We start from the raw sequence: 27630 nt of genomic DNA on the forward strand, positions 1-27630 counted from the left end.
CATCCACTTGGCTGAAAGTGAGGACAGGAGTATAGGTGGGGAGGAAGGAGGTGAGCCAGGAAGGAGCCCGTGTCCTCAGTGCACAAGAAGCATGAGCAGGGAGGTCAGTAGCCAAGGGCACTGAGGAGAGGACAGTGTGAGAAGATGATGCGAGACTCAGGATCACAGGTCCTTGGTCAGGACAGAGGGTTGGAGAGTGTCAGCAGGAGTGAGGAGGAGTGCAGCCTCACCTAGCCTTAGAATACACTTTGAGTTCGGCTCAGGATGTTTGCTGCCTGGGGGAGCAACAGGAAGCATAGAGAGATGTAGGTTTTCCACCGAAATCTCAGGGAAAACGATCTCTCTCTTCTCTGGATAAAGTGCTATTGATAAATTTGGCCCACCATAAGGGCTCGCTTAACAACAGTGCCGCCTGTGTGAGGGTTTGTGTTACAGCCAAACACAGAACGCTAGTCAAAATGTTGCTGGTGGGAAGAGCTCTTCATGTTTTTGTGAATACTTTTCTTTCTAAAACCTGCATTTGAGCAGGATTTTCTTGTTGATGGCCATTTGTGAAAATGATGCTAGGTGCTTTCCTGAAAAAACTACCTCTACCTTGTTGGGCTTATATTGCCCCCGTTTTCACAGGTATCAAGTGGCCCCGCAGGGTGCTTTGTACCCCACTACTGCCTCAGTGTGGCATCTTCAGTAGTTTCTGTGCTGAGAGGCTGTAAGATGCCGTCTTTCACACCAGGCACTGCGTGACCGTTTCTGGCTTGTTTGAGGGCCTGAGCTGGGACTGATTCTCATTTATAATTCTTCCTCATTGTTAGTTTCAGTGAATTTGCCCTTGTACCTTTCTGCTAAACAAACTTCTTTTTCTGTTACTTTTTGGACAGCATGAGAGACAAATTTGTTAAATAATAAAGCAAGGGTTGAATGATATTCATACATTTGTGTAGAACGAAGTGAAACGTTCTGGGTTTGTTATATTAAGCCATGATGCTGAAGTGCGTATCGTTTGGGGAATTGCCGTATTTGAATCACTTTTGCATACAAATTAAACATCTCACATCAAAGAATATTTAAAAGGCACGCTTCCTAATTTCTTATAATGATAGAATTCATTTAATTTCTTACCTGACATCTTGTAGAACAATTTTCAGCCTCTGTGTTTTCTGCTCTGACTAATTTTTATGCTCATTTTACCTGGGCTATGAACATACCTTTGTTATAATATTTTTAGAACAGCAGTTGTGAGGCTTACATATTTGAATGTGATATAATTTAGTAATCCTTGGGAACCTAGCAAAGCATCACATTTAATTTTCTGTTAGATGAAAGAAACATGGGAAGAGAACTGGTGATGGAAAGAATTGGAGAGAACACACAATCAGAGCTGATTCCTGAAGCAGAAAAATGCAATTTAAAAATGAGCTTCCCTTATATTTCTATTTGAGGAGTGTTGAAAAGATGACATTAAGAATATAGTGACAAGTAAATAATACTAGTTGTATATAGCAAGCTCAGAACTACAGTATTGGAGCTATGTCTTTGTGCCATAACTTTTAAATTATTATACATCGAAAAGAATTTTAATAAAGGACGATGGTAACTTGACCTCTTAAGAAAACATTTATGTTGTGAGCATGATTGTATTCTGCTCTTCCCAAGTAAAATGTCATTTAACCCTCAATAAATAAATATGTGTGTGTATCTATCTATCTATCTATCTATCTATCTATCTATCTATCTATCTATCTATCTATCCTTTGTCCCCCGGGAGATGCTTACATTAGATACAGAAGAGGGGACCTGCCACTGTGTGGCCATACCTGGAATATATGTTCTGGCTTGGTTTCTTCTGCCTGGAATGGCCTCTTCCTCCGTCTGTGTCAGGTTTAGTTTGTGGTCGCCAGAAGGAAGCAGAGAAGAGTGGAAAGAGGGTATGTGCATCTCTTTCTGGTATGGCTGCCAAGAGTTGTGACTATAGTACCCTATGTTGGTAAAAAGACACGTGTTACAACAGCATTCCTGTTCTTGTCACCGTAGGTAGATTCTCGCTGGAGGCCTCTGCAGGCTGCCAGTGTCTACTTTGCACCCCTCTCCTTTGCCTCTGCCACCCAGTTGCCATCCGTGTACATCGATGCTTGATGAGTAGTCAAGAAGTGGGATTCAGAGGCTGATTCTCTGATACTGAGATGACATATGAATTCTGTGTCCCTGGTGATTCCAGCAGTTTCTTTCCCTTTTTAAAAAATTTGAGTAAAACTAACTCAAAACTATAAAACCAGTAGTTTGTGAAGGCTTAAAAGGCTGTTGCTCAAAATGAAACCTGACAACTTATTCATTGGTCAGTCTAAGTGTACGATATGGGGTTCCACTACACTTTTCCAAGGAGGAAAGGAGGAATCCAGCTATTGGGGTGAACCTGTCATTTTCAGTATTAATTGATTTCACAAGGTGATAAGGAAAAACTGGAAAGTGAGGCTTTTCAAAGGGGACTATCATTCACCCTCCCTAACCTGTGGCACACTCAAATTGGGATAATTCAATGATGGTTTATTTACAAAGGGGTGATTGAGTACAAGGGATGGTGGTGCCATTTTCCAGGGTTGGTAATAGTAGAATTGTTCTCACCTTTCGGTCCCAAAAGAATAAGTGGGTTGGGGAATTCCCTGGCGGCCCAGCAGTTAGGACTTGGCACTTTCACTGCTGTGGCCTGGGTTCAATCCCTGGCCAGGGAACTAGGATCCCGAATGCTGTGTTGTGGTGTGACCAAACAAACAAAAAAAAAAGAAAAAGAAAAAGTGGGTTGGGATGAATGTGGTTCCTGGAGCCCAGAAGGAGCTGCGTTTGGGAGGCTGATTGAAAGGGGCAGGACCATAGATGGTGGAGCTGGCACAAGTGCAGGGGCAAGGATGGCTGATGCATACCTGGAATGGGCATCTCTTCCTGTGAGGGCACAGTGCTGTCCCCTCTGTGATCAGAGGGTTCCAGTGTAGTCAGCCAGCTGCTGGCTGGCCGGCCGGGCCCTCCGGGGAATGGAGCTGTATCATGGCTCAGTACTGGCCTCTGTTGGTGGCAGGCTGGGCACCCGGCAGTGGCAGTAGCCAGGTCAGCCTTGGGGAGCAGAAGCCCATGTCGTGGAGCCTATGCATTGCCTCCGTCCTCGCCCCCATGTTCTTTGTACGTGGCCTCGTTGAGCGAGCACCAGGGTAGCTGGTGAAAGATGCTGCCTGGCATCCGCGGGATAGTTCTGCTCTTCCAGCTGACTGGTGATGCCCTCTTGTGGGCATTTATATGGCTGGGCTGTGAATGTCTTTACACTCTGTTCCCATTCCAAGAGCCCATCTATACCTCTCTCCCCCAGACTTTTTTTTTTTTTTTTTTTAGTACAGTTGTTTTCTTTCTAAGTATTGACCCCCTGGCAAGCCTGTTAACTACTGCTTTCTGAGTTGGTATGGTATAGATGCATCCCTAAGTCCATCTCTCTCTGGGCGGTGCATGTACATTTACCATAAACAAAGTTCTGCCCACTCAGAGGATTTCCTTTCACCGTTGTCCTTCTGGGCCACCTTTGGGTGGGATTGCACGGAAGTGGCCATCCACTTTGTACTGGTGCCGACGTACCATGCACATCCACGTGTGCACCAGGTCTATTTGTGCTTTTTCGTCCTGGCAGGGAGGAAATGTAGAACTCGCTAGAAAGTCACGGGGATGGGCTGAGGAAGGGAGAGGCAGCTGAGCAGTGGCAGGCAGCAGATACCATGAGAGTCTGAGCTGCCTGCATATGGAATGTGAATGAGTGAGTCTGCTTGGCTTGGGCTCATATGGACCATTTCAATTTTAAAATAAAATGCTACTGTGCATAACCAGTTTTATGGTAACATCCAGTTCATGATGGGCAGATCAGGTCCCGAAGTATCCGGAGGCAGGCATTCAGTCTCAGCCAGGGCCCGGCAACAAGCCAGGAGTGGGTTTTCAAATGGAGAGTGGTGGTTGGCAGAGGGGAGGGCAAGACTTATTCCAAAATCTGGGGCATCTGTGCTATGATTCTGCTACAGGGGCATCCCAATAGCATCCCTTTCTGCCACAGTCAGTTCTGACAGCGATACGTCTGCTGGGTCTGGCAGACAAACTTGGACCTGCTGCAGAACTCCTTCTTGGGCCCCTCTCAAAACTGGCAGCCTTATCAATGATCACTAAATGGTTGGAGCCTTTAAAATCCAGATGGGCTCACTAATCATTGGACCTCCTAATCTTGGTGGGTAGTGCCAGGTGTAGCAAATTCTGTCTCACTTTAGAAGGAATGTAATCACATGCTCCAAGACCACTGGATTCCTAGGAACTTCACCAATGTTAATAGACCGTGAACTTTTGGCAGGATTTATCTCTTGCCCTCTGGCATGCAAGTTAGGACGCTGCTCACCAGGTCCAGTTAGCAGAATATCATCGGTGTAATGGAATAGCATGTTGTCCCGCAGAGTATCAAGGTGATCAGGGTCCCTCTGGACTGTATTATGACAGAGTGGGAGACTTGATATAGGGGCAATTCAGCAAGTAGAAACAACTTCTGATTTTGTTTTTTTTTTTTTAATGATTGGAATAGAAAAGAAAGCATACCAAGTGCCAGGGGCTGTATTGATTTGCTTCTGTAAAGATGCCATATCTGAAATTGCAGCTACAATCAGCATCGTCATCTGATTAGATTTGCAAAAGCTGTAGTCATTCTCCATGACCCAAGTGGCTTCTGCACTGGCCTAACAGGAAGTTAAATGGCCATGTGGTAGAAATCACTGCCCCGACACCTCTCAAGACTTTAATGGCACTGATCCCTAATCGTTGATCTCCATGGATATGATTTGCTTTTGGTTTACTGTCATCAGGTGGGCAGGCAGGGTAGGTGTTGTAGTTCTAGTTGCTGCCACTTTGGTCCTTCCTACTCTAAATAGGGATCTGTTGTGGGAATCCTGCTAATGAGTATCTTTTTTCACTGTATGTTCTAGGGCTAGGAAAATAACCAGGGCTAGGTGTGTGGGCCCACTGGACAGATGTGAGATGGATTTGGTTAAGACTCCACCCAGCCCCTGGCCTTAATAAGCTCCTCCTCTGACTCCTGGAGTATAGTGGCACCTTAGGGCTTCAGAGATCAACCCTCGTTCAGAGGCAGTGTCTAATAAGTTCAGAGAGTCTGAGCATTTCCCGTTCCCCAGGGCTCAGTCATGGTAAATGGCTGAGGACCCTCTGGGGAAGCAGAGTGCTGGGACAGATGCACAGCACTTACCTGTGGCCAGTTGGTAGGCGTCTCTTTCCAGGGGACTTCAGCTTAGTCCAGGAGCTCTGGGTCTGTGAACCAGCTTGGGCGTGGGATCTGGATAAGAGGCTGTGAGTCCTTGTTACAGGGCTTTTTGTTAGGTCTCTGCCCAAATAGACCCAGACATTTTCTTACTATATGTCAAGTATCACCTTTGTGGGCTGATTTGATGGTCAGTTTACCACTGTCTCAGATTCTAATGGGTCAGAATACTCTGATCACCAAATTGCCCTGTGACTCACTGTGGCACTTGTGCAGTTAAGTGCTGCCATTGGTCTCTGCTATCCCTATGTTCCTTTGCTCCCTCTGTGATCAGAGAACCCAATTCCATCGTCAGTGTGTCTTCCCACTGTCATTTCTGACCTATAAAGGATCCCGCTGCAGAGCTGCTCAGAGATGCTGGTGCCCCCCACCCCCCACCCCCCGCCGCCCTCACCAAGGCATGTTTCTTAGGCCCTCCTGGGAGGGGTGGTTTAGGGGGATGGCTGGGCAGATTGCACTTTGCAGAACCATTCCAATGTTTCCAGTTCCCTGAGCTTTCAGACTCTGTCCTCTGTAGCAGTGGTTCTCAACTTTAGTGGCTCATAAGAATTCCCGGGGGGCTTTACAAATTCTCATGTCCAGGCTATACCCAGACCAGTTAAACCAGAATCTCTGGGGGTGGATGCAGATAGCTGTAGTTTTTAAAGCTTCACAGGTGATTCGGATGTGCAGACACTGGAGTCCCGCAGTAGTGATTCTCAGTGTGGTTGAGGCCATCAGCATTAGCATCTCTTGGCAGCTCATTAGAGTTGCACATTCTTAGTGCCCGCCCCAGGCCCACTGCATGAGAAGCTCTGAGGGCAGGGCCCAGCATTCTGTGTCTTTACAGATTCTTCAGTGATTCCGTTGCATACTAAAATTTGAGAACCAGTGCTCTGCAGTATGCTGGTGAAATCCTAGTGTTGTTTTGACCTCATTAATTAAAGGCCATCATTAAGGCCACATTTCAGTTGGTCAAACTAGGAAACTCCCAGGTGTTTGAACCTCTGGCCTCCAAGGTGAGAGGCATTGTGACTGTGAGCTGCAGACCTGCTTTTTCTTTTTAAATTAATTTATTTTGTTTATTTTTGGCTGCGTTGGGTCTTTGTTGCTGAGCACGAGTTTTCTCTAGTTGCACTGAGAGGGGGCTACTCTTCGTTGTGGTGCGCGGGCTTCTCACTGCGGTGGCTTCTCTTGTTGTGGAGCATGGGCTCTAGGCACGCGGGCTTCAGTAGTTGTGGCACATGGGCTCAGTAGTTGTGGCGCACAGGCTCTAGAGCGCAGCCTCGGTAGTTGCGGCGCACGGGCTTAGTTGCCCCTCGGCATGTGGGATCTTTCCGGACCAGGGCTCTAACCCCTGTCCCCTGCATTAGCAGGTGGATCCTTAACCACTGTGCCACCAGGGAAGCCCTGCAGACCTGCTTTGTTTTGATTCTCAGGGAAGATTTTTTTTTTTTTCCCCACCGCTTCATTCAGTACCAAGGTCTTGAGGTTCCTTACTGCCCTCTCTTGCAGGCTGGTTCACTTCTTATTCGTACATCCTTGGGGTACCAACTTAATGTGAATGGTTTCGTATGTGATAGCACACCATGGGTAAGCCCTAGAGTTTGTGTCTTGTTCCATTTCAAAAGGTCATTTCAAGGTCACAAAGATTCACCCACATGCCTGCAGGGTTAAAGTGTCTTGAATGCTTACCTATTTCTTTTTTTTCTTGTTTTCTCTCTGTTTGAATATTTTTTAAGTTTCTGTCTTTGAGATTTCCTTAATTTCTTGCCAGTTCAGCTATGCATTTTATAAAGGTATTTAAAAATATTTTATCTGGCATTTTACAATTACTTTCCATGGGAGGAATCTTTAGGATATTTTGTCTGCCATCTGCCAGAAATGGACAAAAGAATTTTAATGATTAATCAGGTTTTGAACTACAGATTTATTACAGATTTATTGCAGTTTGACATTGAATTTCTTAACCTGTATGGCAAGATTTATCAGTATACTTCCCATTCACAGCTTTTCTGGTGATTGGTGCTTTGCGACACTGGTGTCAGTTCCATGATATAAATGTTGATGGCAGATCTTAGCTGCCACACAAATGATCTTCTTCTACCCTAAGATATGGGTGCAGTAGTTTACTGACTTGTTTTGTCAGTGATTATTTTAAAATGGGAAAACTTCATCATTCCTATGTATAATTAGAGTGGTCTCTGTGAATTGGATGATTAACGTTCTGTCTCAGTCAGGATATGACTAGCTAATGATATGGTAATGGAGTCCATCAAAATCTCAGAGGCTTAAAATTCTCTTGCTGCAGGCATAGGTGGCTCTGAGGGCAGCTGACCTCAGTATTCCAGGCTGCTTCCAGCTCCTGTGGCATCTCCATTCAGCAGGATGCTTTCATGTTTCCTGGGGCAGGGGAATAGAGTAGGGAAAATTGCACGTAGGTGTACATACATCATTTCTACCCAGCCAATTGGTCAGAACTACTCACATGGCCCCACCCAACTCCAGCGGAGCTGGGAAGTATTTTTGTGTGTCCAGGAAGGGAGGGGAACTGGACAGCGCAAGTACTGTTCACCGCTTTTGCAGGTTGACTCTGCCTAACTTAAGCATAAAGGGTATTTATTAGGGGAAATGAGCAAGGTCAGAGACTCCAAGAGGAGGTCTGGAACAGTCAGGACCTGGGAGCTCCAGAGGGCCTTTGGAGCAGGACCCTGTTGGAGTCTTGCTTGGGACCATTGCTAGAAGGAATGAGTGAACTTCAGCTGTTCCTTTATTCTCTGTCACTCTACTCAAGGTTCAGATTTCTGAGCAAGAGCCTTGGATGTGGGAGGAAAGATGTTTCTGAAGGGAGCCAGGAGCCCTTGCAGGTTCCATGTTTGGAGGGCTTCCCTCACAGTGCCTGCTTTGTCATCCCACAGACCAAGCACAGTACAGGAGAGGTATTTCTTCAAAAGGAAGTTGGGTGATGTTAGGAAGAGGGATTGGGTGACTGTTGACCAAAAAAATGACACATTCTTTTGCAGTTGAAATTTGTTGACATCTAATTAAAAAAAAATAAATCCAGGAACTTGATAAAATTTGTGTACCTACTGCTTCCAAACTTTTTCTACGGCTGTAAAAGACTGAGAAATCTACTATGCATTTTATTTGCTTTTCCTGACAGTTCATAATCTTTAAGAGAAAAAAATCCACCAGTTACAGGTTGTTTGTTTACATTTAGGCCTTGACAGGGAAGTGACAAGATAGCAGTCCTTACTTCTTCTCCCTGATTATTTACTTTTAGGAGTTCGATGCCAATTTGAACGTAGTTACCCAATTAATATGCAGAGAATTAGGGATTAAAGGTTGCATCCATAGACGCTATTTTTTTTTAAACATCTTTATTGGAGTATAATTGCTTTACAATGTTGTGTTAGTTTCTGCTGTATAACAAAGAGAATCAGCTATATGTATACATATATCCCCATATCCCCTCCCTCTTGCATCTCCCTGCCACCCTCCCTATCCCACCCCTCTAGGTGGTTGCAAAGCACCGAGCTGATCTCCCTGTGCTATGCAGCTGCTTCCCACTAGCTATCTATTTTACGTTTGGTAGTGTAGATATGCCAATGCTACTCTCTCACTTTGTCACAGCTTACCCTTCTCCCTCCCCGTGTCCTCAAGTCCATTCTCTATGTCTGCATCTTTATTCCTGTCCTGCCCCTGGGTTCGGCAGAACCATTTTTTTTTAAGATTCCGTATATATGTGTTAGCATATGGTATTTGTTTTTCTCTTTCTGACTTACTTCACTCTGTATGACAGACTCTAGATCCATCCACCTCACTACAAATAATTCAATTTCGTTTCTTTTTATGGCTGAGTAATATTCCGTTCTATATATGTGCCACATCTTCTTTATCCATTCATCTGTCAGTGGACACTAAGGTTGCTTCCATGTCCTGACTATTGTACATAGTGCTGCAATGAACATTGTGGTACATGACTCTTTTTGAATTATGGTTTTCTCAGGGTATATGCCCAGTAGTGGGACTGCTGGGTCATATGGTAGTCCTATTTTTAGTTTTTTAAGGAACCTCCATACTGTTCTCCATAGTGGCTGTATCCATTTACATTGCCACCAACAGTGCAAGAGGGTTCCCTTTTCTCCACACCCTCTCCAGCATTTATTGTTTGTAGATTTTTTGATGATGGCCATTCTGACTGGTGTGAGGTGATACCTCATTGTAGTTTTGATTTGCATTTCTATAAGATTAGTGATGTTGAGCATCTTTTCATGTGTTTGTTGGCAATCTGTATGTCTTCTTTGGAGAAATGTCTATTTAGGTCTTCTGCCCATTTTTGGATTGGGTTGTTTTTTTTTTTTGATATTGAGCTGCATGAGCTGCTTGTATATTTTGGAGATTAATCCTTTGTCAGCTGCTTTGTTTGCAAATATTTTCTCCCATTCTGAGGGTTGTCTTTTCGTATAGACGCTAATGTTAAAACTTTGATATCCAGACATCACCAAGGAGAACTTCTTACAGTGTTGCCACATTGCAACAACATTTTTAGTTATTAGATACAGAACTTTTTTTCTCTTCAAACAGGTTTACCATCTTTCTGTTCCTGCCTCTTCAGCCTTCTCTTAATCTGTCTAGTGTGTTTTCTCTCTCTCTCACTTTTTAAACCAACAGTTGTGAAAATGAGAACTTGAAGTTTCAAGTCTACAGATCTGAAATGCAATACCCAAAGAAATCTAAGATGTAATAAAATAAAATTGAAGAAAGAATTATGGGGCTCTTCTTTTATGTGCCCAAGCTGTGTTTGGGACATTGAAAATGGTGTTCTAAGAACGAAAAGGGCTGGGCAAAGTGATATCAATTGGAATTCTCTGTTCATTTGAGATTGTGGAATGCCTCTTACTTCAGGAATTAGGGAGGAATACTGAACAGTATCTAATTTAAAAGACTATGTTGTTGTGATGGCTGCTGCTGTATCTCCCTTTGGGAATAGTTGTATAGGGTTTCAAAAATGTCCCTTTGGCCTAATAAAACACTGGGTCTGGAGTTTAATTCAGTTTCTATTTGTAGCTGTTAATTGTATACCCATTAACGTGGACATTTAAAAACTATAATTTGAGAGTCAAGAGCAAGCAAACTCTTTCTGCAAGTTCAGAATATCAGTTTTATAACTGCAGAACTTCTTACTTCATCATCTTCCTGTCTCTCTGCCCAAGAGGCTCAGTCCAGGGTATGTGAGATTGAAGCACATTTGACCGTTTAATGTCAATCTGATGATTTCAGATAAAGCCAAAAGAGGCCTGGCTTCACTTTGTCAAAGTTGTTGTAAAATGGGTTTTGATTTCAAAATAGTTTAGGAAATAGCATTACAATCTTAAATTATTATTAGAAATAATCAAGCAACCCATCATGCCCGTGGTTACAGAAGGATAGTTTCTATTAGGGTAATAGAACCAGTGATGGTGTAGGTATGCCTCAAAGCATAATGATACTCGAAATGAGTCCCCCCACCAATCCCCTCATTTTCCTTAGGTTTTCCAAAACGCACACAATAGTAGAATAATACTTGAATATCCCATTTTTTATCTCTTTTAGTTTCAATGTTAGAAGGCCAGGCAGATTTTTTTTTTACAAATTTATTTTTGGTTGCACTGGGTCTTTGTTGCTGTGCAAGGGCTTTCTCTAGTTGCAGAGAGCGGGGGCTACTCTTCGTTGCGGTGCGTGGGCTTCTCGTTGCGGTGGCTTCTCTTGTTGTGGAGCACAGGCTTCAGTAGTTGTGGCACGCGGGCTCAGTAGTTGTGGCACGCGGGCTCAGTAGTTGTGGCGCACAGGCTTAGTTGCTCCTCAGCATGTGGGATCTTCCCGGAACAGGGCTCAAACCCATATCCCCTGCATTGGCAGGTGGATTTTTAACCACTGTGCCACCAGGGAAGTCCCAAGGCCAGGCAGATCTTTACAGACTATAGGACAAACATGCATAAGAACAATATCCACGTATTACTTGGATTTCTGAGTTGGAAGAAGAATTAGACAATCTCATTTACCTTTTTCTGTTTAGTATTGGCATATTTGAATGTCATACTTAGGTCAATAAAAACTTAATTTTCTGCTTGGTATTTGTCATTTATGTGGTTTGTTCATTAATTAGTCTTACAGTTTTCCTTTTTAATGTTAATATTTCTTTAAATTTTTATAGAACAAGTGGAAAATCTTTACAAATAACATTGCAGGGAAACGTTATTTGTTGTGTATTGTTTAGTGGTATCCAAAGTTAATTTTTGCAAGTGAGATGTCATGTTGCTGTGGCATTACTGGCATAGATTATATGATGTTTGTCAATTTACAAGACACCGAGCTCCAAAGCAATTTCTTTTATGCCGGAGGCAGTTCAGTTTTATCTCTTTAAGGGTCTGCAGCCTTAAAATGTTTTTGATTTCCTGTGATGCTTACTGATACAAAATGCCAGCGGATGATAAAATGGAGAAAGGCTATACGTCCCTGCTGTGAATTTTGTGAAGCAGAAAGTTGGATCTGGATTTTGAATTTAGTATGAGGTTGACTTGAAAAGAATTAAACCTTTTAGTTTGAGATAATTGTAGGTTCACTTGCAGCTGTAAGAAATAGTACAGAGAGACACCGGGTATACTTCATCCAGTTTTCCCCGACGGCGACATCTTGGAGAACTATTGTGCAATATCACAACCAGAATATTGACGCTGAGATAGTTAATGAAGAGAACAGTTTCATCCCCACAAGGGTCACCCTTATTGCCCTTTATAACCACACCCTCTTCCCTCGGTCTCATGCCCCTCCTTCCAACCCCTGGCGACCACTAATCTATTCTCCATTTCTGTACTTCTGTCATTTTGAGGATGTATGAATGGAACTGTATGGTCTGTAACCTTTCAGAGTTGGCTTTTTTTCACTTAACATATTTCTCTGGCTATTCATCCTGGTTGTTGCACGTGTTACCAGTTTGTTACTTTTTTTTTTTATGATCTTTTTTGATGTGGACCATTTTTAAAGTCTTTACTGAACCTGTTACAACATTGCTTCTGTTTTATGTCATGGCCCTCTGGCTGCGAGGCATGTGGGACCCCAGCTCCCCGACCAGGGATCGAACCCACACCCCCTGCATTGGTAGGCGAAGTCGCAACCACTAGACCGCCAGGGAGGTCCCAACAGTTTGTTACTATTTATTGCTTAATAGTATTCCTTAGTATGGCTGTACCACGGTTTATTTAACCATTTACCTGATGAAAGATACCTGGATCATTTCCAGTTTGGTTAGTTACAAATAAAGCTGTTGTAAAATTGATGTACAGATTTTTGTGTGGATGAAAGTCTTCATTTCTCTGGGATAAATGCTGATGACTTTCTGGGTTCTCTGGTAGCTGCATGTTTAGTGGTTCATTTGTTTTTTAGAGAAACTGCCAAACTGTTTTCCAGCCTGCCTGTACCATTTTACATCCCCGCCAGCAATGGTATGAGTGATCCAGTTTCTCTCCATCCTCAGCAGCAGGTGGTGTTGTCACTCTTTTATTTTTGCGATTCTGATAGGTGTGTGGTGATATCTCATTGTGGTTTTAATCTGCATTTCCCTAATAGTCGATGATGTTGAACATCTTTTCATGTGCTTATCTGCCAGTTGTATAGCTTCTTTGGTACAATGTCTCTGTGCTTTTGGTATCAAATCTACCCTTTACCTAGATTCTGAAGACTTTATCTTATTTTTTTACTTCTAGTTTTCTGTTTTACATTTAAATCCATGATCCATTTTGAGTTGATATTTTGTATAAAGTGTCAGATGACTTAGGTTGAGGTTTCCTTTTTGTTTTTCCTGTGGAGAGCCAGTTGCTCCAGCAACATTTCTTGAAAAGATTGACTTCCCTCTGTTGTATTGCCTTTGCACCTTTGCCAAAAATCAGTGGGCCATACTTGTATGGAGCTAGTTCTGGATTCTCTGTTCTGGTCCATTGATCTGAGTGCCTGTTTCTCTGACGATGCCACACAGTCTTGATTACTGTAGCTGTATAATAAGTCTTGAAATCAGGTGGAACAATTTCAACCACCTTATTCTCCTTTTTCAAAATTGTTTTGGCTCTTCTGATACTTCTGCTTTCCACATGAATTGTAGGATAATCTTATTGATATCTCCAAAAAAAATCTTGCTAGGATTTTGATAGGAATTTCAATAAACCAAGCTATCAGTTTGGGGGAAATTGAGATCTTTACCGTGAGTCTTACTATATATGAACATAGTATATCTCCTTTTTGTATTCATTTATGAGATGATCAGTCAGGAGCGGCCACAAGAGGAGAGAGAGGAGAGGCTCAGGAAAATAAAGTTTATTATGTTTACAGGTCCCAGAGACAGGCATGGCATACAGGGCCATATGGAAAAACACCAAGGTGGTCAGGAGGCAGAAAAGGGGAGTGCTTAAGCCATAGCCTTTATTGGGGTTTCCACGGGAAAGGCGAGGCAGGATAAACACCTTAGAATTGGCTAGTCTGAATAATTTCAGCAGGCTTTGGGCTATAGGAAGAGTCTCTCGTTGCGTGGTACCTGGCCCTGGGATGATGAAGGCAGAAGAATATTGCCTCCTGAGGTATAAGGGCCAGATAGAGGAGGTATGGCTCTGGATCGGCGAGTTTGCATATTAAAGACATGCTCTCCTGGGCCTTTGCTACCTCTAAGAATTGGCTGGCCCTGGGAGGGTAGGGTCATTCTCTCCCCAGCGAGAAAGGTTTTTTTAAGATGTCAAGACATCATATTGTACAGAAAATAAAATACACACACACACACACACACACACACACACACAAATACATCTCTTCATTTATTTAGCTTGCCTTTGATATTTTTAAAAACAACATTGTTTATATTTATATTATACATAACTTATCAGTCTAGTAGTGTCATCATTTTACCCATTCAAGTGAAGTATAGAAAACTTACCTCCCTTTTCAACATTTAACCTCCCTCATTTTTATATAGTTGTCTTAAATATATCCTCTAAATCCATTTAGAACCAAATCAAGCATTTTCCTAACATTTGCTTCAACCATCCAACATAATTTAGAAAACTTAATAGGAGGCGGAAAGCCTATTGTATTTACCTGTATTTTTGCCTACCATGTTTTTGCTTCCTTCCTGATTTTCCAAGGTTCTTTTTGTTTTTTTAAAAAATCATTTCCTTTCTCTTTAGAATACTTCCTGTATCCGTTCTTTTATGATAGGTATGCTGGTGACAGATAGCTGTTTTTGTAGGTAAAAAGAAAAGGCTGAACGTTGTTAATTTCAGATGGGTTCAAGGTAATACTAGTGGATGATCAGTACGGGTTGAAAGAAAAGGAAGACTGTGTGTAGAAGTGACCTGCAAGGGCTAATGTGATGTATATGATTCCTTTTTCCTCCTCAACCACTTTATATGGGGGATTCACTGTGTGTAAGGCAGTGGGTGGTGGGAGTTACACAAGGTGGTATCCGTGTACAGGGGAATACTACTCAGCAACGAAAAAGAATGAACTATGTATAAACATAACAACATGGAAGAATCTCAAATGCATCATGCTAAGTGAAAGAAGCCAGACAAATAAGAATACATAGTATATGATTCCATTAACGTAAACTCTAGAAAATGCCAACTAATGACAGAAAGTAAATCAGTGGGAGGAGGGAAAGGTAGTGAAATGGAGGGATTACCAAGGGAACTTGAGGAAACACTTGGGGGTGTTGCTATCTTGATTGTGGTGGTGATTTCACTGGGACGTGCGTATATCAAACATATCTAATTGTACACTTTAAATATACGCAGATCTGGAAATTCCCTGGCGGTCCAGTGGTTAGGAGTCGGCACTTTCACTGCCGTGCTCCTGGGTTCAATCCCTGGTCAGGGAACTAAGATCCTGCAAGCCTCACGGATGGCCAAAAAAAAAAAAAAAACAATGCAGCACATTGTAGGTCAGTTGTAACTCAATAAAGCTGTTCAGAAAAACCCACATCAACAAGTGTTCCTCCCGTGCATGACTGTTGTGCAGCTTCCTGATGTGCAACTCCAACTTGTCCACACTCTTGTTTTACAGTACGGGACCAGTGATTACATGCTGGGATGTTGTAGCATTGTCAAATTGCTCTGAAAGTTTTTAAGTGCTCAGTTTCAGTTTTTAAACTTTTTAATTTTTAAAAAAATTTATTTTATTTTTTGTTTATTTATTTTTGGCTGTGTTGGGTCTTCATTGCTGCGCACGGGTTTTTTTCTCTAGTTGTGGTGAGCGGGGGCTACTGTTCGTTGCGGTGTGTGGGCTTCTCATTGCTGTGGCTTCTCTTGTTGCAGAGCACGGGCTCTAGGTGCGTGGGCTTCAGTAGTTGTGGCACGTGGGCTCAGTAGTTGTGGCTCGCAGGCTCAGTAGTTGTGGCTCGCAGGCTCAGTAGTTGTGGCTCACAGGCTTAGTTGCTCCGTGGCATGTGGGATCTTCCCAGACCAGTGCTCGAACCCGTGTCCCCTGCATTGGCAGGCAGATTCTCAACCACTGCGCCACCAGGGAAGCCTTAATTAATTTTTAAAGTGAGATATAATTGACATATCACATTGTATTAGTTTTAGTTGTACGACCTAATGTTTTGATATATGTTCAATTTAAAAACATATCTTGTCACAGTAAGAAATCATCTTGTTTGTGCACCATGTTTTCAGTTGCATGCACTGTTTCGGAGCAGTGCTTCCACACTATTTATATACAATTTTTTCCCATCTCATTCTATATGTATCATTCTGAAATCATTATACCCTACTTCATTGTCACAGTATCATTTGATTAGCCTGTGTTCTGGGGTATACATTCTGGCATGGAGCACATGGGATTTTCTCAGCATGAGTCCTAGGAAATTAACTAGATCTGATAAAACATGCTGCTGGATTTCAAAGTGGATTATACTGGAATGTTGGTATAATGTCGCCCCACTTATATTTTTGAAGGAATCATTTAAAAGTTTCATGCAGTGTTAAGAATTTTTCAAACTGGGGTGCGCTGGAGCATCCTAGGGATCTGGCATGGGAAAATCTGTGTTCACATTCTGGCTTCCCAGTGGGCTGGATGGCATGTGGGCAAGTGGCTGCAACTCTCTCAGCCTAGGTTTTCTGGCTTTAAAGATAGAGCAACGGTTGCCTCACAGAAGATTGGCGATATAGTGAAAATGCTTGGTAACTGATAAGTGCTGTAGGTTGGTAAGTTTATTTCACTGGGTGTATTTGTATCTTCGTTTGGGAGAGTTACTATTTTTTTCCTTCAGGAATAAGGCCCGTATGTTGAAAATAATTTGGAAACCAGTTCTTAAAAATGGAAGACGAATTTTGTAGAGTGTCTTGCCTGTTACATATAGGCTAAAGAACCAAGAGATACACATGAAATAATATACTTTTTCCCTCTCTTTTCAGGCAGTTACTCTCTTAACCGAATTAATTAGAGAAAACTTCAGGAACAGCAAATTAAAACAGTGCCTTTTACCAACCCTGGGGGAGCTGATCTATCTTATAGCCACCCAGGTAAGACTGTCTGTTTAACTCTGTTGTTCTTTGATGTGTTCTGACGTATCATGGCTGATAAGTGTTAATACCAAAGTTTTTTGATTTTGCCCCTTTGAGCACACCTAAGGAATTTAGGCAAATTTTTACCTCTGGAGGAGAGAGGCTCTCAGTGTCTTTCTGACTCTTCTTCTATCTCTCCTTGTCTGTCTTCCCTCTCCCCCAGTGCCTCTTTTTCTTTAAAGTGTAGGAGATTCTCAGGCTGTATTTTGAAACCAGTGGACCAGAGTCCCCAAAGTACTCCCTAGGTTGCTGCCATCTTTGACTCCTTCATGCGAGATGATCCTGTGGGTTCTCCCAGTGTAAAAGCGCCATTATTATTTAAAACACTGTGTGTAAATATAGCTCTTAACATGGCATGAGAATCTGTGACTGCAGAATTTGACTTCTTATATTTGGGAATATATTGAATAGATGTAGATAAATTACGAGTTATTCATTTCATGTGATGCTCTGAGTGTTTTAATGAGTACCAGTTAAGTTATAAGTTAATGAAAAGTTCTCTCCTTGTACTTATGTTTTGCTTCTAGAACTTGCCTAAATGTTATATAACCTGAGTATCCTTAGTATCTAAATTGACTTTCTGGATGATCATCATTTTAAGGCAATTAACTTAATTACTATAAAACATCAGTATTTGAAATCATTTAGTTCCATATTCAGTATTGATAGCCTGTATGGCAAATCTCACCTCCTTAGTCTTCCTTTTCATAAATGTCTTGGCTATTCCTGGCCCTTTACATGTCAGAATAAATTTTAGAATCAGATTGTCCGATTCTGAAATCATCTTTTGAACCCTGCGTTGACTCTACAGAAATACTGCTGTCTTTGTGATTTTGAGTCTTCTAATGCATGTGCGGGATTGTACTGCATCTATGAGGAAAGTATTAGTACATTTATGGTATGTTGTCCTTTAATGCACAAAAAAATGGTGTTTTCATATATTTATATTAAAAGATTTTTCATTGAAGTTATTTAAATTATTGGGTTGGCCAAAAAGTTCGTCATCTTAACAGAAAAACCCAAATGAACGTTTTGGCCAACGCAATATATTTCACTCATAAAGCTTTTGTACATTTAGCTTGGTTGAGTTTATTCCCAGGTAATTTTATATTTTGAAGAGATAACACATTCATGAAACTAGAAAACTTGGAAGTATAGAAAGGTATACAGGGAAGGGTCTCTTTTCTATTTGTGTCCCCCATCTGTGTAGTTCCCCAACAAATAACCATTACGATTACTTTCTTACTTATATTTACAGCATTAGGTTTGCACAAATGAGCGAGTAGAAATGTAGATTCTTACTTTGTCTCATTTTATATAGCAAGTAGAGCAACTTTTTTCACTTAATAGTTACACAGTATTAAAAACACTGTATGGAGATATATACACTGGAGCTATTTCTTAATAATTAATATGGATGTCTTTCTCAATTAGTACTTAGAGCTCCCTCCCTCCTCCTCTTGCACTGGAACATTCTCTTGTGTGCTAAGTTTTGTGAAAGACGGTTTTCCTTGAAGTTCTTGGGGGGTGGGGCTGGAGAGTTTATATTGGCTTTACTCTTACCTTGGGCCCTGGAGGCCTTGACATCAAAGCTCAAATTTACCAAGTTCTGCAGGCCCTCAGAATAAAAGCAAACTTCAGTGCTCTGTTTATCCCTTCATGCTTGCAGCTAATTTTTGGCTTGATTATTCTTTGTTTTCTTGTCAGCTCTCTGAGGCATTTTAAGGATACAGAATAAAACTGCTTTCCTTAGAAGAAAGGTCAGGTATCTCAGACCACAGGAAGTGTGGTCTGCCATCTTATCATGGGTGGGAGTCTAGTCCAATTTTTTGGGGGGCGTGTGTCCCATTTTTTTTTTTTTACCTTTCCCCCCAGCTTAATTGAGGTATAATTGGCATAGCATAAACTGCACACGTTTAAAGATTAAAATTTCATCAATGCTAATATATGTATACATCTGTGAAACCATCACCACAGTCAAGATAATGAAAATATCGCCTCCAAAAGTTTTCTCAGCACCGTTTGTTACCCCTCCCTCCTGTCCCTCTCCCCACCCCCAGGCAACCGCTGATTTGCCTTCTGTCATATAGACTAGTTTGCATTTTGTAGAGTCTTATATAAATGGAATAATGCAGAATCATATTTCTATTTGTTTCTAAAAGTAGATCTAGAGAATCATTTCCCTTGGTTCTCACTTTAATTGGATGTAAGCTAGGCTGTTTTAATAAAGGGATGATTCTGTGGCCATGACATCTGACCACATCTTATGATAGCAAACCAGAAAAGGAAGTTATGTCCCTGGATCCACACAAACCACTAATGTTTCACGAGATGAGGCTGTTAGTGGCATTGTCACTGAGAATATAGGTCAACCTTAACATCTCAGGTCACTGCTGACGTAGTGAGACTGACCTGAAGTGAGTGATATATGTATACACACACACACACATACATACATACATACATGCATATCGTATATAATGTAGACACCTAAGTCCTGTCCTTTTGATTCTCTGGTAACACCCTACGGTTATAAGCATGAGAACAGAAGACCAGACTGTGATTCTGACGAGGATGTTATGAGGCAACACATTTATAGTTTACGTACTTTTTTTCTGACTTTTGTCAAGGATACATACCACATTGAGGCCAGGTATTCTTATATTTTTGTCTCTTTTTGTCCAGCCCATAATCATTTCCAGATGATCTCCTTGCTTCACCCTTGTGTCCATTGAAGTCTTCCCCAAACATCAGCCAGTGTGAGCCTGTTAAACCCATGAGACTCTGCAGTTGTCACTCCTCAGAGCCCTCCCATGCTTCCTGTCTTCCTCGTTGTCACAGCTAAATCTCCAGTTGCCTTCTGGGCTCTTGTGAGCTGCCTCCCCAGTCCCCGTATGACCTCTGCCCTCTCGACCCTCTTACTTGTTTCCTCCTCCCAGGCGCACTGCCCTCCCCACAGTTCCCTGAAAGCCCCCATCCTGCCTCCACACCTTTGCATTCGCTGTTCCTCCTGCTTGCATTGTTTTCCCTCCAGATGTTTACACTTTCTCTCTGCTCACATGGGTCCCTGCAGAGAGCCTTCTCCTGGCCCTGAGCAATGTGAGATGGAGCCTCTCTGACTACAGTCTTCCTCTAACCCCTTAGCCTGCTGTGCTTTTCTTCCTTTTTTTTTTTTTTTTAATTAAAAAAGTGTTTTTATTGAGGTATAGTTGATGTACAATGTTGTGTTTAATTTCTGCTGTACAGCAAAGTGACTCAGTTTTATATATATATATATATATATATATATATATATATATATACACTTTTTAATATTCTTTTCCATTATGGTTTATAACAGGATATTGAATACAGTTCCCTGTGCTATACAGTAGGACCTTGTTTATCCATTGCTATGCTTTTCTTTATAGCGCTCATCACTATCTTGACTTGTTTATTTTGTTTAATTAAAAAAAAAAAACTTTGCCCCCACTAAATACCATTAAGACAGAACGTTTATCTTTCTTGCTCACAGCTGTGTGGCTATTGTTTAGAAGAGTTCCTGGCACACAGTAGGTGCTTTTTTCCACTCATGAACTGCACCAAGGCCACTGAGACTGGAGGGAAATGAGCAGGAAGTAGGGCTGCAGAGACTGGCAGGGACGTGACCATGGAGGGCTCCTCGGCCAAGTCGGAGGCCTGGGTCTTGATCCTGAGAGCAAGGGGAAGCCGATAAAGTTTTAAGAAGGGTAAGGGTGTCATCTGATTTAAGTGCCACAAAGATGACTCTGGTTTAAATGTGGAGAATAGATTGGAGGATGGTAAGAGAGGCTTCTGGATCCTAACGGAGAGTAAGTGAAGCAGGAGCAAACTTAGGAGAGGAGTGGGCATTTCAGAAAAGAGAAGGTCGATAGGGCTGAATGACCAAGAAAGAGGACCACAGAGTCCCCTGGCTTGAGTGACACAAAAGTCACTGGTAACCCAACAAGAGCTGTTTCGTGTATTTATTTATTTAACGTGGAGTGAGTGAGGCCGAAGAAGTCAGACTGCAGCGTGTTGAGGATTTAGGGGGAGGTGAGGACACTTGAGGAAGTGAACGTAAAGCTTAGGATGGTTGTGGGAAAGAGCGGAGGGGCGAGGGGCTGTTTTGAAAATGGGAGACAACGGGGGGCCAGATCAAGCTGGCGGAATGGAAGGACGTGGAGCTCACCTCCTCCCATAGAGACATCAAAAATACACCTACAGGAGACTTCCACTGCCGGGGGCACAGGTTCGATCCCTGGTCGGGGAACTAAGATTCCCACATGCCACACGGCCCAGCCAAAAAAAAAAAGAAAAGAAAAACATCTACATGTAGTTCTCACAGCACACCTTAAAATGGGAGATGACAGTGAGTCTGTTCTAGTGGAAATGGAAGGGATCCCGTGGTGATAGGACATCGAGCACTTAGGAGCAACAAGGGATGGTCCAGATCCTAATGACCCTGAAGAAAGCAGGGTGGGAACGGGCTTGTGAGCCCATGTGGAAGGGGCGGAGGACCCTGTCCTGCTGTAACCACTGGGTGTGAGCAGCAGCTGGCTGCAGGTGGAGGTGAGTTAGTAGTTCCTTTCTCATCACTTCCATGGTCTCTGCGAAGGAGGAAAAGTAGGTGAAGTGATGGGAGGGCCGCGGGGTTGAAATACTGTGGTCCTTTAAGAGAGGGAGTTGGTCAGAGAGAGAGACAGGCCTGGAGAGTGATGTGGAAGGTCCCTGGGCTTGCTGCTCCTAGGTCCTTTGTGGACTCTGTGTTCTTGGTGTCACCCGTCCAAGAGCCCAGCTGTCTGAGCGCAGGCCTGGAGAAGACAAGCCACTGGCTCCCTCTAAGGTTGAGTTTCCCCGGGCCCAGGACAAGGGCACTCCAGAGGGTGAGGTCAATCAGGCCTTTGGCAAGAGTGATTAAATGATAGACCAGGAATCTAAGTGGCTGCCAGGGAGGGTAGGGGATAGACGGGGAAAGAGAAGGGGTGGGGGAGGAGAGACGGGGAGCCGAGTCCAGTGATGTTAAGGAAAGGTTGTGGTGGGCCTTCTGAATAAATGAGCTGGAAGGGAGGAACGTTGTGTTTGGAAGTTGAATTCGGTGCTGAATTCGCGATTTTTGAGCTGGAGCAGCTCTGGATGGTAATGTCTAGATTATGACCCTATGTGGAATTCCATGATTAAGAGTACAGTTTTAATGGGTCACAAGTCTCATCATGGGTATTAAATACTTTTCGATAAGGTACCAATTCTAACATTTGGACAATCTTCAATAAATATTCTAAGCAGAGCTGAATTTCTTCTACTATAAAGAGATTATTGTTTTTCACCTTTCTCTGTGGCCCCTGGTTTAGTTTGTGATTTTATTTGATAGGTTCCAGGAGTGTTCTTGCAGTTCTCTCTCTAATTTGGTTCTTCTGTGGAAGAATTTTTCCTGATGTAATTAAAATCAGTGTACCCGCTAATCATAATTGCTGACTTTTATTGAGCTTTGTCTTGCTAGGTAGCATACTGAGTTTTACTTGTTCCTATGGATTATCTGGAGATATTACTCAAAGCTGTGTGTTCTGTGCTTTCAAATCGTTACAGATAATGTCACACTTTTTAGGTAGGAGTCACTGTATCATCACCTACAGTTATCAGTGGAGTGGTTTCTCTATCGACCAGGTCATACTGTCATTTCTTAGTTCTTTCCATCTAGCTACTGCTGAGGGGATCTTACCAACATCATATACAACATAATGAGAAATAGAAGAAATACCTTGTATGTACAGTGCAGTAAAAGACCCCTCATCAGGTGGTAATTGTCAGGCTGTACTTTCAATAGAATGTTAAGAAGTTTTAGGTAGTTTGTATATATGAAACCAAGCCTTTTTCTTGAAAGGGTTAATATCTTTTGTGCTATTAGCTTCACTGCCTTTCCTTCCACTTCATTTTAGGAAGAAAAAAAAAAGAAGCCCCCAGAATGCTGGTCTGTTCCCTCGGCTGCATACACGGTGCTAATGAGGTGCCTTCGGGAAGGGGTAAGGCTCCTTTGTTGTCCTCTGTAGACGCTTGCAATTGTGATAACCCTTCAGGCACTGTGTGAGGATTGTAGCCTGCAGCAGTGCAGGAGCCTGTCAACCAAGCACTGTATTGCTCCTGAATTTAAGTAATCCCGACAAGCCACTGTGAGCCAGTGACCTACAGTGGAACAAGTGTAAAAACGAACCAACTCTCATTCACTTGTTTAAATGTCTTGCTTCTTAAGAGGTGATAGCAAATATAAACAACCTAACTAGTTCTCAATAACATATACTTAATCCTCCCCCCTCTTTTAAAGTTATCGATGCAACAGTTTAACAAGCAAGGTATATGCAGAGAATTTTCTGCGAACCTTCAACATCCCCGTGATTATCTTGTCAGGTTGCCATTTTGTGGTTCAGAAACGGGGAAGCTGCCACTAGTATCTGTTGATTTTAATATTAAGTAGTAGTTATTATGTGATGTGGTTTTTTTTTTTTTTTTTTCCAATTTATTCACATCCCTTCTCATGCTATTGTTCATGGCTGAAAACCAGCCAGCTGGCCAACCAACCAACCTGAATATGTAGCTCCTGTGTGTAATTGTGTAGAGGTTTTAGTAACTGACCTAAAAGGTTGGCATTTTTCTGTTTGCTTTAAACCTTGACATTGTTTCACCCAAGGCAGAGCCATAAGCTAAAAGCATTCCTTAAGGAATGAAAAAAACACATGTCAGAATAAACATCTTTCTTTTGAGTTCATTACTTCATGCGTTATATGGTAATGGAATGATGTCCCAAGTGTAGAAAAATCTCTGCAAGGTTTTCCCCTAGTGATCCAGAAAGGAGGTGTGAACACTTACCCGCCTGTAGGGTTAACTGTGTAGTCAGTTGTCACTGTGGGATGTGAATGAAGCCAGTAATCTGTACTTTATCAACAATATGAGAATTAAGTTATTTTTATCTATAGTCAAAAGACATGTTTGGATTTATCACTCAAGGCCTCAAGCTAGGCACACCTGGGGGCACACGGATGAAGAAGGTGGAATTTCTATTCATGCACAGATCCTACCTGTTGTGGGAGATAAGATAAAAAATATTAAGTGGAATCTGTCAAGTACATTCATGCAAAAGAACAAAATATAGGAGCTCAAAGGAGAAAGGAGTCTTCTAGGAATTTTTTAAATGATGTAAAGAAATTTTTAAAACTTTGTGTCTTTAATTTATAAAACTTAGATTAATGCCTGGTAAAAGATGATCAATTCTAATCCATGAGGTGGTATCCTTTATTAAATATATCCTCCCCACCCCCTCCTGTGTTTTCATTGAGTACATACTGTAAAGAATAGTGTTTGATATACATGTGTATTGTTAACAAATAATAACTGTAAAATAGTGATGTAGCTAATGATATAGTTAATGAATATACACACTTGCCTTTTATTGTCTTGGTATGTATGACAAGTCTTGTATACTTTTCATTAAGAGGGAGAAAAGTCCAGAACCCTCTAATTTATGAAAATTTTATATGTTTGAAAAGCACTTAAATGTATGCTTTGACAGCGTGTACACTAATATTGTCCCTAATAAATAAATTTAGAGGTGATCATCCCCCCCAAAAAAGGATTTCTATCCTTACAAAAATAATTCAATTGTAGCAATTCTTTAGCATATTCGTCTAATGTATTCAGGACATAGTTGAGGTAAAAAAGTTTTAAGCCACTTCAGTGATTAAAAACAAATTTTTTTTAATGTAGAAAACTGTTTTCCCAGCCCCTACTGGTATTTCTGAATGTAGGTTCTTTTCTAGTGAAATGTACCTCATATACAGAAGAGTATATGAAATGTAGGAGTATGGTTAAAAGCACACACTCTGACCCACTTACTCTATTTAAAAAAAAGTTGGGGGGGGACTTCCCTGGTGGCGCAGTGGTTAAGAATCCGCCTGCCAATGCAGGAGACATGGGTTTGAGCCCTTGTCCAGGAAGATCGCACATGCCGCAGGGCAACTAAGCCCATGGGCCACAACTACTGAGCCTGCACTCTAGAGCCTGTGGGCCACAACTACTGAAGCCCTCATGCCCTAGAGCCTGCGTGCCGCAACTACTGAAGCCTGCGTGCCGCAACTACTGAAGCCTGCGTGCCACAACTACTGAAGCCCGTGTGTCACAACTACTGAAGCCCGTGTGTCACAATTACTGAAGCCTAGGGCCCGTGCTCCACAACAAGAGAAGCCACTGCAATGAGAAGTCCATGCACTGCCACGAAGAGTAGCCCCCACTAGCTTCAACTAGAGAAAGCCCGCACGCAGCAACGAAGACCCAATGCAGCCAAAAAAAAAAATGCCGAGGGGGGGTTGCTGGTTGCTTAGAGAATTTTTCTCTCTCCCTCTAGGATTGCAATATGTACTTTCTTTTAAAGAGTAAACACTGTTCTGAGTTCGGTGATAAACTTTCCCAAGGTTTTCTTAAAATTTTTTTCTCTTTTCTTTTTACTTTCCCAAGTTTTTCTTTATAGTGTTTCCCTTTTTGAATGTATTGCTAAATATTACGTTGATTGAGTCTAAATGTTGAACTCTATAAATGGACTGGCGCTGTGTTCTTTTGAGACTTAAGTTTTTTGCTTAAAGTTAGGTTGAGATTGGTACATGCTGATTGTGTAAAGTGTTTGTACCACTGAATAGTATGTTGTTGATGTGTGCCTCAGAGACACACGTGTGTATCAGTTTATACTCCCACCAGCAGTGTATAGGAATATCCATTAACTCACATCTTCTTGAACATTTGATATAGTCAGACTTTAAGTTTTTGTCAGTCTCGTGGGCATTAAATTGTTTCTCAAAGTAATTTTAATATGCATTTTCCTGATTACTAATGAGAATGACCATCTTTTTCTGTTTATTTTGGTTTCTGTAGTTTTTCCTGTTTTGAAAATGATTGTCTTAATTTTTCCTGTTGCTTTGTAGGAATTCTGCACACCTTCATTCCCACCCTCCCACCCACCCAGCCTATTGTTATAAAATGTTTCAAGTATTAGAAAAGGAAAGAAAACTATAATGATCACCTCTATTTACATCACCTAGGTTCAACTGTTAACGTTTTGCCCTCTTTGCTTTGTTGTAATATGTGTGTGTATATGTATCCATATATGTGTATTTATTATCTATTCATTCATTTATTTTCTGAACTGTTTGAAAAAATTTCAGATGTCATGGTACCCCACCCATAGGAATTTTAAAAAAATGTATTCTGGGTATTAATTTTTTGTTGTTTATGTGTATCCCAGATACTTTCTAATTTGTGTTTGGTCTTTTCATTTTCTTTACAGTGTCTATTGATAAGCAGAAGTTCCTAATTTTAATAGAAATTTATCAATCCATTCCTTTATTATTTGTGTTTTTTATATCTTAAGAAAAGCTTCTCTACTCCAACTTCATTAAGATAGTCTATTACATATTTCTTCTAAAAGTTTTATTTTTCCTTTTTCCCTTTAGAAGTTTAGTCTATTTGTAATTGTTTTGTATGTGTGGTGCTATGTGTGGATCCAGTTTTATTTTTAAAAATAATCTGTTATCCCAGCATCACTTAATTAAAAGTCCGTCTTCCCCCCACGGCTCTGCAGTGTACCTCTGGCATGTCAATGTGCATGTCTCTTCCTGGTCTCTGTTTAGTTCTGTTGGCCTATTATCTGTGCCATGCTGTCTAAGTTAATAGTATTTATTTTTAATAATTTAAAAATATAGAGGGACGTTTTTTCTTACCATTTTAATCTTTTTCATGAATTTCTTAGCTTTTTTTGGTTCCTTTTTACTTAAAAAGTTGATTCTAAAAATTATATGCAAGTTCACCTGTTGGGATGTTGATTGAGAGTATATATCTATGAATAAATTTGAGGAGAATTGGTTGATATTAGTGAAAATGGAAGGCATATTCAATGAGAAAACTAAAAAGAGAATGACACATTTGGTTTAAAAAACACTGGAATAAGATGATTGAAGTTCCTTTGAATTCTTGATGACATTCAGCTAATGTATTTAATTCATTGCTTAAGTTAACTCTCTCATATACAGCTCCCGTCCTTTACAGGTAGCATTTATGAAACATATTATGTACTGGCTGGACACAGGAAAGGCGAAAATGATTAAGACACTGCCCTATCTTCATTTATTCGGAAAGAAAATTTTTTTTTTTAATCCCTGGTTTAGTATGCCATTTATTGTTGTTTTGTAACTACATTTGCTTTTTTTTTTTTTCCTTTTTCTTTCTTGTGTAGTTACTAAGACATTTAAGGCTATTAACTTTCAACCTAGTGTTAGCTGTATCCCATTGTTTTGACATGTAGTGTTTCCATTATTGTTATTTTATAGATAATCCCTAGTTTAAAATTTTATCTTGGTCCAGGGTTGTTTATGAGATGGTTTAAGCTTTTTCAGGTGGGTGGGATTTTATTGCCTCTTTTTTCTTTTGTTGCAATAAGAAAGTTGCATTACTGTATAGATCAAGATTGTGGTCTGTTCTATTTCTCTTGTATTTTTTTAAATTGTGGTAAAACATATATATTTAATATAAAATTTACCATCTTAACCTTTAAGTATATAGTTAGGTAACTCACATTGTTGTGCTATTTCTGTTGTTCTTAAATATATTGAGATGTTTTTTGCCTAACTTAATTGACTTCTTTTTTCCACTTTCAAAACTTAGTAATGTACCTTGTTGAACATGGGCCGTTGA

At 41.3% G+C, this 27630-nt stretch overlaps 1 protein-coding gene and 1 long non-coding RNA gene across 3 annotated transcripts in view; one reads left to right on the forward strand and one right to left on the reverse strand.

Annotated features, from left to right (window-relative positions):
• Positions 1–27630, reverse strand: part of LOC309637811 — a 203931-nt gene that overhangs the window by 81996 nt on the left and 94305 nt on the right. The window lies entirely within an intron of this gene.
• The window catches only part of ULK4 (unc-51 like kinase 4), a 545664-nt gene that overhangs the window by 78119 nt on the left and 439915 nt on the right, over positions 1–27630 (forward strand). For both annotated transcript variants that reach the window (XM_082412745.1, XM_082412746.1), the window contains 2 exons: positions 16756–16863; positions 22839–22922. In XM_082412745.1, coding sequence (XP_082268871.1) covers positions 16756–16863; positions 22839–22922 — 192 coding nt within the window. The remainder of the gene's footprint in view (positions 1–16755; positions 16864–22838; positions 22923–27630) is intronic.

This window comes from Balaenoptera physalus (genome assembly GCF_965194825.1).
Source record: "Balaenoptera physalus genome assembly, chromosome: 11".
Lineage (NCBI taxonomy): Eukaryota > Metazoa > Chordata > Mammalia > Artiodactyla > Balaenopteridae > Balaenoptera > Balaenoptera physalus.